This window comes from Hibiscus syriacus, unplaced genomic scaffold, assembly GCF_006381635.1.
Source record: "Hibiscus syriacus cultivar Baekdansim isolate YM2019G1 unplaced genomic scaffold, ASM638163v2 tig00110819_pilon, whole genome shotgun sequence".
In the NCBI taxonomy this organism is placed as follows: domain Eukaryota; kingdom Viridiplantae; phylum Streptophyta; class Magnoliopsida; order Malvales; family Malvaceae; genus Hibiscus; species Hibiscus syriacus.
Genome location: NW_024062875.1, coordinates 1,990,859 through 2,009,828, shown reverse-complemented (window position 1 = coordinate 2,009,828; position 18,970 = coordinate 1,990,859). Strand labels below are relative to the sequence as shown.

At 34.2% G+C, this 18,970-nt stretch overlaps 2 protein-coding genes and 1 long non-coding RNA gene across 4 annotated transcripts; 1 reads left to right on the top strand and 2 right to left on the bottom strand.

Annotated features, from left to right (window-relative positions):
* Nucleotides 1-1,667: 1,667 nt before the first annotated feature.
* Nucleotides 1,668-4,237, top strand: LOC120142195 (probable serine/threonine-protein kinase PBL10). Its single transcript, XM_039156938.1, has 7 exons — nt 1,668-1,774; nt 2,046-2,141; nt 2,307-2,638; nt 2,854-2,989; nt 3,085-3,227; nt 3,318-3,441; nt 3,527-4,237. Exons 2-7 carry the CDS (start codon nt 2,060-2,062, stop codon nt 3,958-3,960), a joined length of 1,251 nt encoding a protein of 416 aa, XP_039012869.1. The 5' UTR covers nt 1,668-1,774; nt 2,046-2,059; the 3' UTR covers nt 3,961-4,237.
* Nucleotides 3,144-13,389, bottom strand: LOC120142198. The gene is made up of 3 exons (XR_005517825.1): nt 13,380-13,389; nt 9,446-9,449; nt 3,144-3,268 (listed from the first exon to the last, which is right to left on the bottom strand). It is a non-coding gene; the product is annotated as an uncharacterized LOC120142198 (long non-coding RNA).
* LOC120142197 (expansin-A4-like) lies at nt 7,376-11,019 on the bottom strand. Of its 2 annotated transcripts, XM_039156939.1 has the most exons (4): nt 11,014-11,019; nt 9,101-9,259; nt 8,698-9,016; nt 7,710-8,019 (listed from the first exon to the last, which is right to left on the bottom strand). In XM_039156939.1, exons 2-4 carry the CDS (start codon nt 9,249-9,251, stop codon nt 7,710-7,712), a joined length of 780 nt encoding a protein of 259 aa, XP_039012870.1. In that variant the 5' UTR covers nt 9,252-9,259; nt 11,014-11,019. The 2 variants fall into 2 exon arrangements, with proteins under 2 accessions (XP_039012871.1, XP_039012870.1); XM_039156940.1 differs by lacking the exon at nt 11,014-11,019 and having other exon boundaries at nt 7,376-8,019; nt 9,101-9,251.
* Nucleotides 13,390-18,970: the final 5,581 nt, after the last annotated feature.

The following is an 18,970-nucleotide window of genomic DNA, read 5'->3' as shown; positions in this document are numbered from 1 at the left end:
CAAAATGTGTCGGCACATTTATACAACCTATAATATCATTTTCTACCTATAATATTTAATAAAAGTATCGACATTTATATTTTCCTTGAATATCTATTTCTACCTGCAATCGGTCCCAAATGCTTCCTTACTCCAAAACCCCAAACAACACATAAAAAACCCTATCGCGATTACTGTAATAATAAAAAATTAGGGTTTCGACAACATACTTTTCGATTCGACTGCAGCAACAAACAAACAAACTTCGCTTTAGAAACGCCTTCTGAAATGCAGCAACAATTACTCTTCGATTTCAAAAACTCGTCCGTTCTATCTTTTTTCAGAGGATATTTAGCTATGGCCTTTTATCATCGGTTATTTATATTTAATCGATACAAATACAAAAGTGTCGATACTTTTATGTCAGGTGTCGATACTTTCGAAAGGATAATTACCTATTTCTTTGAAAGTGTCCATAATTTATTACACGTACTTACGAAAGTATCGACACTTTCAATATATCCGGTATCATTTTACCGGTTTTATCATTTTGTTACCGGTTTTATCATATTTTTACCTGTTATATCGTTGTGGATCAATATATTTTTTTAAAGTATCGACACATTATAGGCGCTATAACTGCTTCTCTTTTAAATTCACAAAGTGTCGATCCTTATATAACGTATCGACACTTTTAAATTTACCGGTTTTATCATTTTGTTACCGGTTTTATCATTTTGTTACCGGTTTTATCATATTTTTACCTGGTATATCGTTTTGGATCGATATATTTTTTAAAAGTATCGACACTTTTTAGGATTTAAAACTGCTTTTAAAGTTATGTAATTTATGTTTCAATTTATTTAATAATGTTTCATGTTTTCCACCTACAATATTAATTTAATAATTTAATTTACACAAAATTTTATTTGATTGTTTTGATATTTTATAAAATATTATTTAGAATTTAAATTTAACAATATTAACCAAATAATTTAATAAATATGTTTTCAACAGTGAAATAAGTATGGACACTTTTATAAAAATGATATATATTTTTTTGAAAGTTATGTAATTTATGTTTCAATTTTTTTAATAGTGTTTCATGTTTTCCACCTACAATATTAATTTAATAATTTAATTTACACAAAAAATTATTTGATTGTTTTGATATTTTATAAAATATTATTTAGATTTTAAATTTAACAATATTAACTAAAGATAATAATAAATATATTTTCACAGTGAAATAAGTATGGACACTTTTATAAAAAGGATAGATAATTTACAATATAACATGTAAAAATATGACAAAACCAGATTCATTATGATAAAACCGGTAAAATTTACTTGATATGTTAAACGTATGGACACTTTTATAAAAATGATAGATACTTACCGATAACCAAAGTTTACCGGTTACCAAATTTTTTAATAGTTTTTCATATTTTCTACCTAAAACATTATTAGTTGTCAACATAATAGGTACCGCTAAACCGAATTTATTAAATACATTTTAATGTATCCGGTAATGCTGTATATTAACCGTATATTAACCCGTCTTTCCTAAGACAATCCCACGGGGGAGAGAGATAGAGAGAGAAGCATAACACGCTACGCTTGGAAAGCGGGACCAGCCCGCCATTAATGCAATTAATCTCACCCTCCTTCAAAGATCTTTTATTTTCCTGTCTTTGATCTGCAATATCATCACTGTCAGCTTACTAGTTGCTGCCTGCCGCTTGCTTCTACCAAGTACTGTACAAGAAAAATTCAAGCCTTTTTCTATAAACTGGTAAACTTCTCTCTCTCTCGAAACCCATTTTTCCCTTGCTTTCTATTTGGTTTACAGAGAAAATATTTGTTTTTGGGTGATTTAGTTTCTTGGGTAGTCTTTTGTTTCAAGTGTTTCCTTTTTCGTTTGAACTTCTAAATCAGAAAAAAAGATATTTTGTTATAAAAAGTGATGGTTTTGGGAAGCTCTGTTTATAAAACGTAGATCTCCTTTTTCTTTGTTGAATTCTGGAGGAAAGGGTCATTTTTTGTATGTGTTTTACAATCTGCAGAAGAAGAGTTGAAGATGGTGGCTTGTTTTCGGGTATTTGATTCAATGGGGATTTGCTTTAGTGCCAGAATCAAAGCTGAGAGCCTCAATAACACAGGTAGTTGAATATTTCTAAAGCTTCCATTTTGTTCTCTTTATTGAGCGTCATACTAACAAATGCATGATTTATACATGATTGAAACATTTTAGTAATATAGGGTTTTCAGAACAATCAACAGATCTCAATTAACAAATGCATGATTTATATACATGATTGAAACAGGGCTGACTTCAAAGTATGATAGTGGTGAAGGGAAAGATTTGAGCAGTGAAAGCAGCGGCAGCAAAGTTTCATCATTCTCAGCATCTTTGACACCTCGGAGTGAAGGTGAGATTTTACAGTCCCCCAATTTGAGAAGTTTCAGCTTTGCTGATCTCAGAATGGCCACGAGGAATTTCCGTCCCGATAGCGTGCTAGGAGAAGGGGGTTTCGGCTCTGTGTTTAAGGGTTGGATAGATGAAAACGCCTTCACCGCTACCAAGCCTGGAACTGGCATCATTATTGCTGTCAAAAGGCTTAAGCAGGATGGGTTCCAAGGTCACAGGGAGTGGTTGGTGAGTCCATGTTCAGCCTCATCCTTCTTATACGCAGAGCATCCGAGTGGTTTGCATTTATTAATATGTTGTGTTTCAATTTGCTTGCTTAAGATGTTTATCTGCGAAGCTTATTGGTTTGTTTTTATCATTTTGACCTTATGGTTGGAAATTTTTAAATTATGTTTTGAGATCCAAGTGCATAGATTCACTTATCTTCATTCTCGATCTTTTAGGCTGAAGTGAATTACCTGGGACAATTTTATCATCCTAATCTTGTGAAATTGATTGGGTATTGCTTGGAGGATGAACACCGCCTTTTGGTGTATGAATTCATGCCACGTGGCAGCTTGGAGAATCATCTCTTCAGGAGTAAGTTCTTCCGGTCTATCGCTTGGTGTCATCGAACGAAACTTTGTTTGAAGTGTCATTTTATTTAATATTAACACTTGGATTACGTGTACCAGGAGGTTCTTATTTCCAGCCTCTTTCTTGGAGCCTCCGCTTGAAGGTTGCTCTCGGTGCTGCAAAAGGGCTTGCCTTCCTTCACAGTGCGGAAACGAAAGTCATATATCGCGACTTCAAGACTTCCAACATCTTGCTTGATTCGGTACGAGATTTGTTAAGCCAGCATTATTTCCAATTCCATCACTATTTCATCACATTCTCTATGAACCATTTCATTCTGATGCCATTACAGAACCATAATGCAAAGCTTTCAGATTTCGGATTGGCCAAAGATGGGCCAACAGGTGATAAGAGCCATGTTTCTACGAGGGTCATGGGGACGTACGGATATGCTGCTCCGGAGTATCTTGCCACAGGTACTTAATAACAGTTAACCCAGAATATGTAATCTTCCGCTCTTGTAAACAAAGAATCATTCTGTTTTTTTCTCCAACTGTGTAGGTCATCTGTCTGCCAGGAGTGATGTCTATAGTTTCGGAGTTGTGCTGTTGGAGATGTTATCCGGCAGAAGAGCAATTGACAAGAATCGGCCGCTGGGAGAACAAAAGCTGGTGGAATGGGCCAAACCCTACCTTGCCAACAAACGCAAAGTATTCCGTGTCCTAGATAATCGCCTCGAAGGCCAGTATTCAATGGAAGGAGCCTTTAAAGCTGCTACCCTTGCTTTACGATGCCTTTCCATCGATCCTAAGTTCAGACCGAACATGAATGAGGTTGTAACAGCATTGCAGCAGCTCATGGATTCTAACGATTCCAAAAGTAATTCGAACAAGATTAATGGCTTGCCTCGGAGACGTAGGCAAAGCGCAGATGATGCTACTGGTGGGAGTACGACTGCGTACCCTCGTCCATCGGCTTCGCCACTTTATGCCTGATAATGGAATCAAAAGCTTCCGACCACCCGAGTATACTCGGTTGGTCGTCTCCAGAACTCGGGCATTCACTTTTTCTATATTTTTGCCTAGTGACTGTACAGTTGGTACATCAGGTCATGTACTGGATAGTCAAAAAAACCAATCATGTCTACAAAATTGCAGAGGCTGTACCCATAGCAATGGGAATGTATATGCAATTGTTTATGAGAGCCAACATGGAAAACGATGTAATTGCTTTTCTACGGTGCAATTATTAGGTTTTTTTTTCTTTGTCCGATCGGGTTTTGGTCAAATTATAATCATATTTTTATGATTATTTCCTCCTAGTCTTCTGAGATGCAAGAAATATCAACTGTTCCGGACCATCCATCAAAACCAAATGCTTTCATGATCGGTTTGAGAATTAAATGCTGAGAATGATAAACAAATCCGTTTGCAACCGAAACGCCACTTGTGTTGTTAGCCGCTTTTCTTGAAAACCAAGTCAATAGATTGTACCTAGGACTTCCTAGGTCAAAATTCGATGCAGAAAGCACGGCGTTTTCCAGTTTCCAAGTTCCAAAACATCCTCTGCCATTGGGTAGCAACCAATTCAAGTGCACGGTGATACTCGGTATCTGGATTGGAGTTTAGTACTCCCTGTTTAGATTCTCACCCCCTCGTTTTCAGACATTTTCTATTAAAACAATTGATGTTTTATTTAAGGGTAAACTACACAAATGGTCATCTATATTTGAATAAGTTTCTCTTTTCCCTATTAATGTTTCAAAAAGTAATGAATTGTTGATTAACATTATTGATTTTTTACGTTACTGGGATACCGAAATGTAGTTGTGGTGCGTTAAGTCGACTAACCTAACGCCGTTTGATCATATGAAACAAATATGTTGACTGCTTGTTTTGACTCATCTTCATTTTAAACCAATACCCAATAAAACCTAATTTACTATAGCTTTTGCTGCTTCTACTTCTACCAGACCACCTCTTAAACAAGTAGAGAATCTAGAAAAAAATCGCCACTTGATCCGTCAAGAGTGAGGTTACCACTGCGAAGAATCACCAACTTCATACCACAGCAAAAAAAAAAAAAAAAAAGCACTGCAATGTCTACATGCTTAATATCAGCTTCTAAAATCCTTACGCATTTTGATGCTTCACTTGTAGAAAAAGTGAATGTTATGTTTCAGCACAATCTATAATTTATTCAGCCACATGACATTATTAGCACGGTCACTTACCATCTCTGTTGGGAAAAACAATGAGTATTTGCTACATCTTATATCTTAGTCGCTACAATCAAGTGAAAGAATGAGAATACACTAATCATATCAGTCATAGTTTTCATCATTTGCATTAATCACAAATTATTAAATTACTCAAACGTAACATAGGTTGGGGGAACAAAGCAAATAACATAATACAATATGTAACACAATCCAAATAGTTACAAAACCTCAAACACATGCTTACCATCTTAGGAGTTTAGAATCCCAGAATAAACCCCAAAACACTCTTAACACAATTGAACTCGTATAAAAGTAGTTAAACAAATGAAGTGAGTTTCTAAAAGCTGAATGAGATAGTCAAGACATAAATGAAACATAATATATATCAATATTAACCAAATATAGTCGCATAACATCAAGTTGATTATAACATACATTAAACATCAATTAGCATTTCATATCATTTCTTACATAGTTATATGTAAAGTTATATAAACATATCAATTCATTTGATACAATTTCATTAGGTTTATCTCAATAATCGATTAATAGTGTAAGGATATTCGAATCTCACCTTTTCACCAAATATTAGTACGATACAAATACAATAAATATCTCTCCTCATTGTTGAGATACATGGTCTTAATATACAACATCTCACCTTCTTGCTAAGATTGAAGTCTTTAAGAATCCGTATACAATCGCTATAAACCATATGATGTCAATTATACTCAAAACTAAGCTAATAACTAAAGAATCAATAATCATATTATTAAAATATAAAAGTTGTTACTTTTCATTATCATATTAGCATGCAACTTGTTACCAATATCAAATGGAGCATTGGGCTCATTTTTACAAATTAACATATTTTCATATGGCATCACAATTTATAAATCAATTTAGTAACGCAAAAAAATTCTCCAGAAATCAAACTCAAAATTTATCGTAGATTAAAACATTATTTATTAATTTTTCTAAAAAAAAGGTAGTAATTACAAGTAGAATAATTTATCTTAGTTAAGTGCCATGTTACCGTATCATTATTAGAGAGAAAAAATATAATCTCTTCCCTAATAATGTGAAAAGCGGATTCTTAGCACAAAAGGAATCCAAATACCTTTTTGGAGGTGGAATAGGAATCCAAAGATCTTTATCCCTCCAAATGTAACAAATACAAATGATTCTGAATACTAATGCCTTTATGATAGCTTAGGAATAGTCAATCTAGTAACTAAAGGACACGCACAGACCATACTCTACCGAGAGGTGTAAATGAACAGAATATTCTGTGAACTGCTCGTATAACGTTCGTTAAGCTAAATAAATTAGTATAAATAAAAAAGTTTATGTTCATTTACACCCTTACTGTTTATCAAACCTTTCTATCGATCTTTCTATTGCAGGCACCTACTTAACTGAAGCACGACGTATTCTATAAATGACCCAAACTTTAGAGCCGTTTTTATTCGAAGAGATGTCAATGTTGTGGCTCATGAACTTATTCATTGGACCTTTTTGATTGGTTTTCAAATTTTCGGATTGTATCAAGAATCTTATTATTTCGGATACAATAAATAATTGATTCCGTTTACCCTTAAAAAGTAATCAATCTAATAATTAAATGATTATTAAACATTGTAATAGATAAATTTCATCACTGTTTTAATAAATTAATGAAAAAAATATCATAATCGAATTTGTGATATGATAATTATAACTTACTTTAAAATAAAACTTTAATTGATATTAACTTTAAAGTTTGATCTCCGCGATCTTTCTTTTCCCTGTGTCAAAAATAATATTTACGAATTTATTGATAAAATATACTATAAAAGGACTTATTCATGAATTCCGGCCCATTGGAGCAACACCCCATGTGCGGTGGTTTGATACAAAGTAAATTTAGGCAAAAGCATTGGAGTTGGGAGTTGGGGCCCTTATTTGGATGTGACCTCCCAACCAACTACGGGTTACGCTGTTATGGGCTACATTCTGTTACCCCTTTTTAAGTTTTAACAACTAATTTTTAATTAACAAAATAAATCAAAATTATTAAATTCAATTTCTGTCCTCGTAAATAGGTTACTCATATTAATATTTTGGCACGTATATAACATTTTGGGCATTTGAAGTGAGAAGTTTTAAATGAATTTAAACATGTGGAGAAAATAGACGAGAATTGAGAATGATAAGAAACAAACCAAATATATATTATAATTCAATTAAACTAAAATACATAAAAGGTCCTAAAATCCCTCAACACTTATAGGCTGCGGGCTACATTTCTGTGCAGCCGCCTCAGTCCTTCCCTTCAAACCACATCACAAAAACAAAACCCACCATTCCAAATGCCCGAACCAAAACAAAAAACACCCCCAATCCAATTGGTTAAAACGGAACTCCGCCCCTAAAACATCGTAATATATTATGGTGGGAAACTTCCATTTAAAAATAAAAAAAAAGTTATATCATGGGGTTAATAATTGCTGCTGCTTTTTTTTCCTGGTTCCAAAGTTGTGTTCAAACCCTGAAATTCTTGCCAGTGAATGTTTGACCAAACTGCCAATGGGAGGGAACGATGTTCCAAGAGGTGGAAGTGCGCCTGTCACTGCCTGTCACCCTGAACGACAGTGTCTGACCCACAAGCACCGCGTTTGACTGCCAGTTCTGACCCCAGTTCCGGCTCATGCTCATCCAACCGCTTCTACTTCCTTTCACACTTACCTTCACGATATCCCCTGCTCCCGCTACGTTGGAGATCAGAACCAGGTTGAAGTAACGGAACCCGTTTATTGTGAACCGTATCCCTCCCATCTTCCGGCATGGCACTCTGCATAAATTAAACCATAACCGTGACCCCTTTTATTATTATTATTTTATCAAGGAAAACAAGAGCACCAAATGTTAGCATGAAACATGGCGCGTGATTGTTGGCCCGGAACAACAATACAAGGAATTACGGTTCGAAATTTAGTCAAGGACATCGGGAACCGTGAAATCGTGTCTCTTGGCCTTTGGGATAGCGAGTTTTACGATTAAGTCCTTTACTCCTTTACTAAGGAATTTTAATAATCATAATCAAGTACGAAGTTTTAATTTCATTACACAAATAGAATGGTCTAATTCAGTGTTAGTCCTTTACAATGTTAAAATTTATAAATTAAACCCCTTATCAACCTATGATCTAAAGAAACAGGCCACAGATTATGCTGATTTGGTAGCCACGGAAGAAAAAACCTTTAGAAGCTTGATTAACTTTTAAGATTGGGTTTGGGAGTAGATGGGGAAAAAGAAAAAGGGTATTTTGGTAAAAACAAAATACCAAAGCTAGTAATAACTCCTCTGCTCTGACACAGACTTCACGAGAGCTTGTATCAGAAAAAAATACGAATCTAAAACAGAGATTAACGAAAAAAAATGACTTCTCATGCATTAATTTAACATTTTTGCGTAAAACATGAAAATAGCATAATGCAGCGAGTTTAAATAAGGAACATAACACACATACCGGCGGTAAGAAACGGGGACAATGCCAGCACGGTACTCGGCAATCTTGAGGAACATGGGCATGGCGAGGTCAAAGTGAGGGCGAGGAGGGTTGCACCACCCGCCATTGTCGTTCGGGAGAGCATAGTTGGGCGGGCAAAAGTTGGTGGCGGTGATGAAGATGGAAGGACTCCCTGAATGGCACCACCTGGGATCACTAGCACATTTGATCTCGAAGCAAGCACCGCAGCTCAACCCGTTGTTGAACAAGGCAGTGCTCAATGCCGCCGTGTTAACTCCATACCCTTGGCTGTACAAGTTCCCATACCCACAAGCTCCTCCTGCAACAATAAAAAAAGGGAAAACATTATAAGAAAAAGTAGAAGCTTTTGAGGGAAAATGAGGTAAAAATCGTGGGTACGTACCCATGGTACCAGAAGCATCAGAACCGCCATAGAAGGTAGCATGGGCATTTTGCCATGCACCACCGGAGTAAACTCCTGGAATTCTAGCTTCACCCATCATCCACATTGAACACATAAACATCACAATGCAGAATAAGCTCACCATCTTCATTTCCCTCCCTTTAATTACTTCAACACTTTGACTAGAAAACTAAGATCTCAGCTCTGTTATTTTGACAGAGTAGAGAGAGGCTTGAGGGCTGGGGTGTGAGTAAAGGGAGAAGGTGAACGGGGTACTTAAAGAGGAGGGTCTATCTCTTGAAGGAAGGGTTGAGGGCCCTTTATTACGTTGCTTTTGTTTGAAACTATGCTATTTTTTAAATTTGTATTTAATATTAAAGAAGAATGGCTAAAATGCCCATGTGACCCCTTGTACTTGTCTATTTTTTCTAATTCGGTATCTATTTTTTCTCTCTCTCAATTTTATACATGTAATTTTATTCCTTCAACTAGTGATCGATAACCCTAATGATCTCAGATGTTTAATTTAAATTAATTATTGATGTCAGTGATCGATACATAATGAAGGGAATGAAAATGTATATACAAGTTGGGGAAAAATAAATTAAATATCAATTTGAGAGAAAATAATAAAGAATGGATCATATAAATATTTAAGCCAAGAATAAAATTAAAGTAAGTCTTTTGAAAACAAGAGATTTTGTAGTCTTACCAATAGTCTGCTTTATTAAATTCTCTGTATGATTATATTATATGAAATAAATAAATATATATATATATATATACCGTACAGAGACTTATACTCCATCTATAAATTAGGTTGAACCTTATACGGATAAGTTTTGCCTCATTGGCCCTACATCATCTGCTTTCCATTATACTTGTCTATGGAAGAGGTGGGTTTGGTTTTAAAATTATCAAATTATTTTTAATTTAAATTGACATTTGAAGTTGTGTTATTGTGATTTTAAGATTGATTTGATGTAAATTTATATTTGATAAAATTTAATTATTATATTTTATGAGAAAGTTCAGATTGAAGAAAAAAAATGAAGACCGAAAGAAATTCTCTGCCAAACTGTTTTAAAAGGCAATATCAACGGGTGTGATTTAATGAGAAGATATAGGATATTAGATGGAACAAGGCTTAAACGCACTAACAAAACATCCCCAAGAAAGGAAGCTAATTAAAAGCTGAGGCAAATAGAAGACACTTGCAAGCATCTAACGTGGGGATAGGGACCCACACAACCCCGTAATCATCGGCTCATATAAAACACCCCCGCCGGTTTTTAACCGTAACACCTAATCGGTTAAACAGTGTCATTAGTCCCCCTTTCATATGCATAATATGTGAATTTAGTCTCTATACTACGTATAAATTTAGATTTAACTTACGTACCCTAATTTGCTTAAATTTAATTCTTATATTTTTAAATTTTAAGAAAGTATATTACAAAAATTTGATTTCATAGATTTAACAATTACTGCTTAGTTCAAATCAAAAATTTGAAAATTGAGACTACATATGAAAGGGTTAGATTTTAGGGATTAAATCTTTAACTTTCACATAATAGAGGAACTGATTTTGAGCAAAATGAAATGGAACATATAAAAAATAATTATTATAAAAATAAAGTTGGAAATTTTAAAAATGCAATTTTCAAGCAACATTCATTGCTTAAAGTCCAAGTTGTGTGAATGAATGCACTTGATTTGGTTTAGATGTTACTTTTTTAGAAGGGGAAGAGACTCAAAAGTGGGGTTTATACGAGAATAAGAAGAAGTGTTATATTTTTCTTTTACGTGAAAATTTGGCATTCAAAGAATAATTGGAGCGTGGTGAGTTATCACTTATCTATAAGTCGGCTTTAATTTAATGTTTTGATAAGATTAAGATAATGCTTTTTGACCGTTCAACTCTAGAATAACGTAACCTCGTTGGTCATTGTCTTGCACATTTGTAATTTGTAATATTGAGATATAAATTTTGTGACCTATTACAAAGCACGATAATGACAATTTATGTATTTATTCAAAGAAGCATGATCGTTTAGGCATGCTAAAACCAATTGCATTGCTCAATTCACTAAACATGCTTCTCTTGACATGTTTTTTATTGTTGTAATATTGATACAAAATAGGACATCTGTGGTTTAAAACAACTCACACATAATGTTGTAATTTTATTGGATTAAACATAATTTCCTTAGAATATATTTTTAGAATTTTAGATTACACACTCCTATTCTTGTTCGAGTTTGTATTTTATGGATTTAGTATTCGTTTGCATTATGTCATCGAGTCAATGCTTGAAATCAACGACGGTGTTAGTTTACATCATTAAAATATGATTTTATCATATATCGGTTAACAAGTTAACGTCCAACTCATACGTCTGTCAACTTTTTAAAAGACAATGATAAACTTGGAACATATGAATAATCATGTAACCATTTTGTAACTCTTAATAATTGATGAACTTAACAAAGTAATTCTCTATATTAAACGGAATAACTTATAACTTTTAATAGTTGAAGGACCAAATAAAACAATACCATATAATTAAAGTATCATTTGTCAACTTTATCCTTAGTTTTTTTACCTTTACATTAAATTAGTGACATTTTAATGGGCAAAACTGCCACGATAATGTTTGGGGAATATATTATTTCCCAAAATAATGTTGTAATGTGATTATTTCCTCAAATGGGGCAATTGACACAGGAACATGGATCTCTCGGCGTCTTTAGCAGATTTATCGGCGTATTCAGGTTGGTTCATTCGTTCGAGGGAGATCTAGGCGTCTTCAATACAATTGCATGCAAAATCAGATCTCTAGGCGTCTTCAACACAATTTGCATTCAAACATGGAGGTCTCGGCGTCTTCAAATTATTTTCCATGCTCGTCGGATCTGTCGGCGTCTTCCTTTGGTTTCCATGCTTGTTCCATTCAAACATGGAGGTCTCGTTGGCAGCCATAGATTTTTGAGCAAAACAAGGAAAGCAAGGGAAGATAATGGGTTGTAGGGTCCAACGTGAAAACTTTCCAACTTATGAGTGAGTTAGTTTAAACACCAAAAGCAAAAGCAAGGGAAGATAAAACGTACATTTTATAAATTTATGCAAAAACAAAAACATTAGGGCCCATGATTAATATTAAACAAATCCATACATTTATTATATAAAAACATTAATTTTATAAAGTAGCACTAAATATTAATAAAGGTTACAGGATCTATATTTATGCAAAAGTGAATCATGCACGCAAAAGGGAATTCACGTGGTGAGCAGGGAATTCACGGGGTGAGTTGATAATAGGGCATCGCATGTGATTAAGTAGAGGATGTCTCGGCGTCTTCTTCACTTTGGGTGGATTACTCGGCGTTTTCTTCACAATTTGGGGTGGAATGCTCGGCGTTTTCTTCAAATGGGAGGGGATATCTCGGCGTCTTCTTCATAATAATGCATGCACAAGAGTTCGAAACATCTTTATAAGAGTGCTCGGCTCGGCGTCTTTCTTCATTGTGAGATAAAACAAGCGAAGAGAGTGAGAGGAAGGATATCAGAAGCAAAGAGAGCGAGAAGATCATCATCGTAGTCAAAAAAATTGAGGTAATTTAAACTCAAGCCCTATATCTAATTTTCTTCTTGTTTTAAGGTTTAGTGATTATATGTTGTGATTATATGTTATTACATTACATAGTTTGAAATAATGATTTATATGTTGTTACATAATTTGAAATAAGCTTTGGATCATTTTGGAACATTGTCAAGTTATGGTGACCGTTTTGCAAATTTTGTGGAATTTAAGGAATAAGATGTAAATTATTAAAAGTTTGTATACTATGTTGGAATTTAGTATTAGTATGCATAATTGGTTCAATTTGATAGAATTTATAAATTTAGGGATTATATTACAAAGTTTGAAAATATTGAGAACCAAATAGTTAATTATTTGAAATTTATCTTTGAAGTTTATTTTTATTTTTTTTATTAAATTAGATAACATGTTATTTGGAAAAAAACAACTTAATATTTGATTGTAATATTTAATTTTTTTGTCTAGATTTGTTGAAACATGGCAGAAGAAAATGTTCTTTTGAGGCTAGATGGTCGACATATTTCGAGTCATTTGGTAGAATTGGTAATATGATCGACTTATTTTTTTTATTTGAGAATAGTGAATTAATTCTAATTACATGGATTAATAAATTACAGGATGACGAACAACGAGTCATTCGTCCTCGACTTATCAACTGTGAGATGCCAGATCAACGTATTGTTGATAATTTGAAAACAGTGGGTTTTTATGATGTTGCTTTTGTAAGAGAATTTCGATTGATCCCCGGTTTGATAAGTGCATTAATTGAACGGTGGAGACCAGAAACTCATATTTTTCATCTTCCATGTGGTGAATGTACGATCACTTTGGAGGATGTGGCTTTACAACTCGGGGTTCCTACAAATGGAATGGCAGTGGTGGGAAATACATATCTTGACGTGTTTGCAACATGTGAGCGTTACCTTGGGAAGGTACCAGACAAAGATATAGCAAAAGGGTCACGACTGAGATTATCCTGGTTGGCAAATGAGTTTAAGCTCGATCCACAATGTAGTGAGCGAGACATTATATATGCAACTCGAGCATATATATTACGTTTGATTGGCGGAATCTTGATGCCAGATAAATCCAGTAATCTTGTCCATATACAATATCTTCCGTTTTTGGAGAACTTCTTTATGACCCGTCAGTATAGTTGGGGATCAGCAATATTGGCATTCTTGTATCGCGAGATGTGCAAGGCATCATTAATTGTTAATGATGCGTATACGACTGAAATCGGTGGATGCACGATGTTATTACAATCGTGGGCGTGGTACAGAATTCCATGGTTAACACAGATTAGCCGAACTGCAGTTGACTTTCCTCTTGCCGGAAGGTAATTTTATTAATTTAAAATATTTTATCTTAAATTAAATAAAGAATATTTTGTAAATGAAAAATAATTATAGAATTTTATTTTGATTGGTATACAGATGGAGGCATAAAATAGAAAAAACGAGATTGGCGCACAACAACGTGAAAGAGTTTAGGTTTAAGATTGACATCAAATGCAAAGTTGAGGTATATATAAAATTAATAAGTGAATTTATTTTTTATTATGTTTATATTATAATATTTTTATTGATTTATTTTGTTGATTTTTATAATTATTTAATTAAATAATAATTAAATAATTTTATTTTATAGTTTATTTGGAGGCCGTACGATGATCAAGAAATTATGTCGTGCGTACCGCAACATGTCTGGGAGGGTTGTGAATATTGGTGTGCTGTTACACCATTGATCCATTTCATGTTTGTGGAGTTCAAATTTGCCGATAGAGTGTTGAGGCAGTTCGGCTTCCACCAACATATTCCATTCATTCCAGAGAATCATGATGCTCTCCATCGATTAGATGGGCGGGGTAGGATCGGTGAGGATTGGTCGGTGAGGCATGCCAACCATATCAATCATTGGAACAACAGGGGTTCATACTTGCCAACGCTCACTCCCATACAAGCAGATGACTTTGACTTCAAGAGTTCGGATTACCTGAATTATTTTTGGGAACATGGAAATCCGTTCTTGACAATGATCAGAGAAAGACGACAATTTATAGAGTATACGAAAAAATTCGGTAAACCCGAGAAACCAAGAAGGACTGGGAGTGGGAGTGGGAGTAGGAGTTCTTCTCACCGTGGAGCAGAACAAGAGACAATGGATAATATCCCACCAGAATCTTTTGATCACACAAGATCATTTAGCCAAGTGGTTGGTGATTCTAGTGTTACGCCCTACACTCCTCAGCATGTTCCTCATCAATCACTCATGTTCTCTCCTATGTTTGGGGCAACAAATGATTTTGATCAGATGACATCTATGATGACAAGTACGAGTGTTTGTCCTCAGATAGGAGAGCATAGTGGTGGTGAGCATATATTTACAACACCAGAACCTATGCCCTCGATGAATGAGCAGGTTGGTTATGCTGAACAAACTCCTGAACAAGTGCAACGACCACAACGAAACCGACGTGGGCCTCAACATTATTACTCAACAACACCCCGACACCGACAAGAGTTGTAATCCTTATTTTAATTATTTGTATCAAATTAAAGTAATTAAATCGAATATATTTACTATTATTATATCATTAAATATAAATCATTAAAGTCAAGTAATTATTATTAAATCATTAAAGTTAAGTAATTATTTTTAAATCATTAAAGTTAAATAATTATTATTAAATCATTAAAGTTAAATCATTAAAGTAATTATTATTAAATCATTAAAATTAAATCATTAAAGTTAAATAATTATTATTAAATCATTAAAGTTAAATCATTAAAGTAATTATTATTAAATCATTAAAATTAAATCATTAAAGTAATTATTATTAAATCATTAAAGTTAAATCATTAAAGTAATTATTATTAAATCATTAAAATTAAATCATTAAAGTAATTATTATTAAATCATTAAAGTTAAGTAATTATTATTAAATCATTAAAGTAGATGGCACATGGTTATACGGTCAATACAAACACATAAATGGGTTCAAATGTTGAAAATAAAACTTACCCATGCTGACTATCTCCCTACGAATACGGTCGTTATGAAACTTCTCAATACATTTCTTACCAATATGACGGATACAATATGCGAGATATGCGTGCGGAGGTGTCCAACGACTATCCGATCGTTCAATTACTGCCAAAAGGCTTGTTCCTCGATCGGATATCAAGGAAACTCCTTCTTCTCGGACGACATAATTACGTAGATTAGTCAAAAAGAAGTCCCAAGCCTATGTCGTCTCTCCTTCAATGATGGCGAATGCAATTGGGAATATATTTCGTTGACCATCCTGCGCAAATGCTATCAATAATATATGTTTGTATTGACCGTATAACCATGTGCCATCTACTTGGACCATACGTTTGCAAAATGAAAACCTTTTATGCATGACTTGAATGCCCAAAAGAGTCTATGGAATATTCTTTTCCCTATAACAAGTTGACCTTCTCGGTTGTATGCAGGCATGGTCTGAGACTTCACGATAGTTCCAGGTATGAATTGTTTCATAGCTCGTAACAAATCAGGTAACTCATTGTATGATGTATCCCAATCACCATATACCAACCTCCTTGCCTTCTCCTTCGCATGCCAAACAGGTTTGTATTTTACGTTGTATCCGAACTGATCTCGAATAGATGCAGCTAACACCGAGCAAGGAATCCTTGGATTTTGTTTAACCAAAACCTTCACATATTGACAAATTACATCGGAGTCCAGTAGTCGGTGATCTTGTTCGATAGAGTTTTGCAAACATGTGTGTGGACCATTGTACCTTGTGATGACCCAAGCATCTTGCCTCTGTATTTTGGACACTCTGATCAGCCACTTACACTCAGGCCCATACACACTTCACGTACAACGTTTTCTGGTTGGACTCTACAACCTTGCAATCTACATGACCTCTTATGCAATACTCTTTAATCGCCAGTGTAGCTTCTTTTTTTCCTCTATATTGCTTCCCAACTGATAATTCACCAGAGTTATCAGACGATTCAATAATGTAACCTGAAGTTAAATGTGGCATCTCTGGGAATTCAGGTGCCCTCATTGCTTCATAATCAATCTCCTGCATGTGAGGGGTAGGTTGATACGGTGTCGGATATTCACCAATATTGATATCAGCTTTATAACCATCGAACATGACGTCTTCCTCACCCAAATGAGGTTCATTAGTTTCTTCATATTCACTGGAATCTTCAAGTATTTCTTCCCATCGGTTTTCTGCGTCATACTGTGCGGCTCCAGATGTTCCCCCAACTTCATTTGCACTTTCCAGCATCGCCACAAAGCTGTTCATCGACCTATATGTCGGGTTATCGAGCTGTCTCTCAAAACCCATTTGAGATGAAGTTCCAACCGCATTTCTCGATAACCCAGGCACATTAGATATATTACACAACTCAACAAGTAACTCAATAATTGGAATATTTGTCGAGTCATGTAATTCAACCATAGTTATTATATCATCATCTTCTACAACTGGTACTGCAGCATACCTGATCGGATTGGGACATACCATAAATCTATACCTCATACCATCAACAGTAGCACTAATTTTTCTTTCTATCCTCGCATTCGTCTCTACAAATGTGATGTCCCTTTTAAACATCATATTTATAGGTGTTTCAGACTGAAAAATAACCCCGGCCTCGTTTTCCATCATGTGTCCATTGTAATGGACAATCGTGAAAAATTTGTTGCTCATTTTCTCTACACGTAAAAATATAGATATTTATAATAAATTACATTCTAAATTATAATGGATAATTAATAACCTGCAACCACCAACCTACCGAGATGTTAATGGATTATTAATAACCCACTAACATACTCGATTTATTACTCAATAACAAAATCATAAATATAGTTCATTCTTTAAAATCAAAAAAAATCTAATTAATTTCTATTTAAAAATTAAAATAATGGACGAATTATAAAAATTACATAAAACTTACTATAAATCCGATTTATTTCTTCCTTTGTTCAAACTTTTTTCTCTTTTTTTCCCGAAATAACTCTCGAAATCTCGATGTAAGCTTTTCTTCTCTTCTCTTCTAACTTCTCCTCGAACTCACTCTCTCACTCTCCCAGACACCATTATCGGTTTCTAACTGCCAAAACTCATTGAATTATTGGCTTCCAAAGTAACTCATTAGCATGCATTATTGGTGGACCTGCATGATGCTGATGAAGAAGACGCTGAGAACTCCACCCAAAGGCTGAAGAAGACGCCAAGAACTCCACCCCAAGGCTGAAGAAGACGCCGAGAGCTCCCATGAACATCTTTTGAACGAACATATATAGAAGACGCCGAGAGCTCCCATGAACATCTTTTGAACTAACATATATAGAAGACGCCGAGATATCCGAGTGAATCCCACACCTCTAAAGACGCCGGGAAATCTTACTTTTCTGTAACGAACACCCCATTTAAAAAAATAATAGCATGAGTATATTATTTTGGGAAATAATATATTGGCCATGCATTAACGTGGAAGTTTCCCCCATTTTAATGTTCTCACGGCAGAAGTCCGAATTGTTAAGGTTAAACCACGAATGAGAAAAAGGATTGCGATCCCATCTGACAAAAAGGAAAAAGAAAAAGAAAATATTTTCAACAATTTAATTAAGATTGCAGTAGAAAAATAAAAAGTAGTCAAGGGCGTTCGAAATGACAATGGGAGGCAAAATTGCATGAACACTAACGGATGCTTGAACTAATGTGAGGGGTGAGATTTGTCATTTGGCATTTTAATTATGACGAGACAACATCCCAATCTCATGTCTTAGAAAGTATTCCTTCAATCTTTTTTGGGCTAATGCTGTTTTTGCCACTCTATCCTTTTTTTACTAATCATTATTTAATTTATTTCCTTTTCACTCTCAAGTTTTTATTTTTATCAAGTTCAATTAATTGAAAAAGATATTACTTTTTAATAATTTATATACTTGTTAGGAAAATTCATATATTTATAAAAAACTATAATTTTTAATAATTAAATATTTTTATATATATAAATTTTATTTTTATATAATTTTAAAATTTTCTAAAAATGTTATACAAAATAATAAAACAACTAACCTCACCATTGATAAAGAGATAAAATAGTTAATATAAGTTTAACAAGTTCGTTATTTTTTATCAGTTAGTTCAATTAGAAGTAGGGATGGCAAAAAAAAATCGAACCCGTCGGGAAAAACCGAATTAAACGGGTCGAGTTCGGGGATGATAAACGGGGATGAGGATG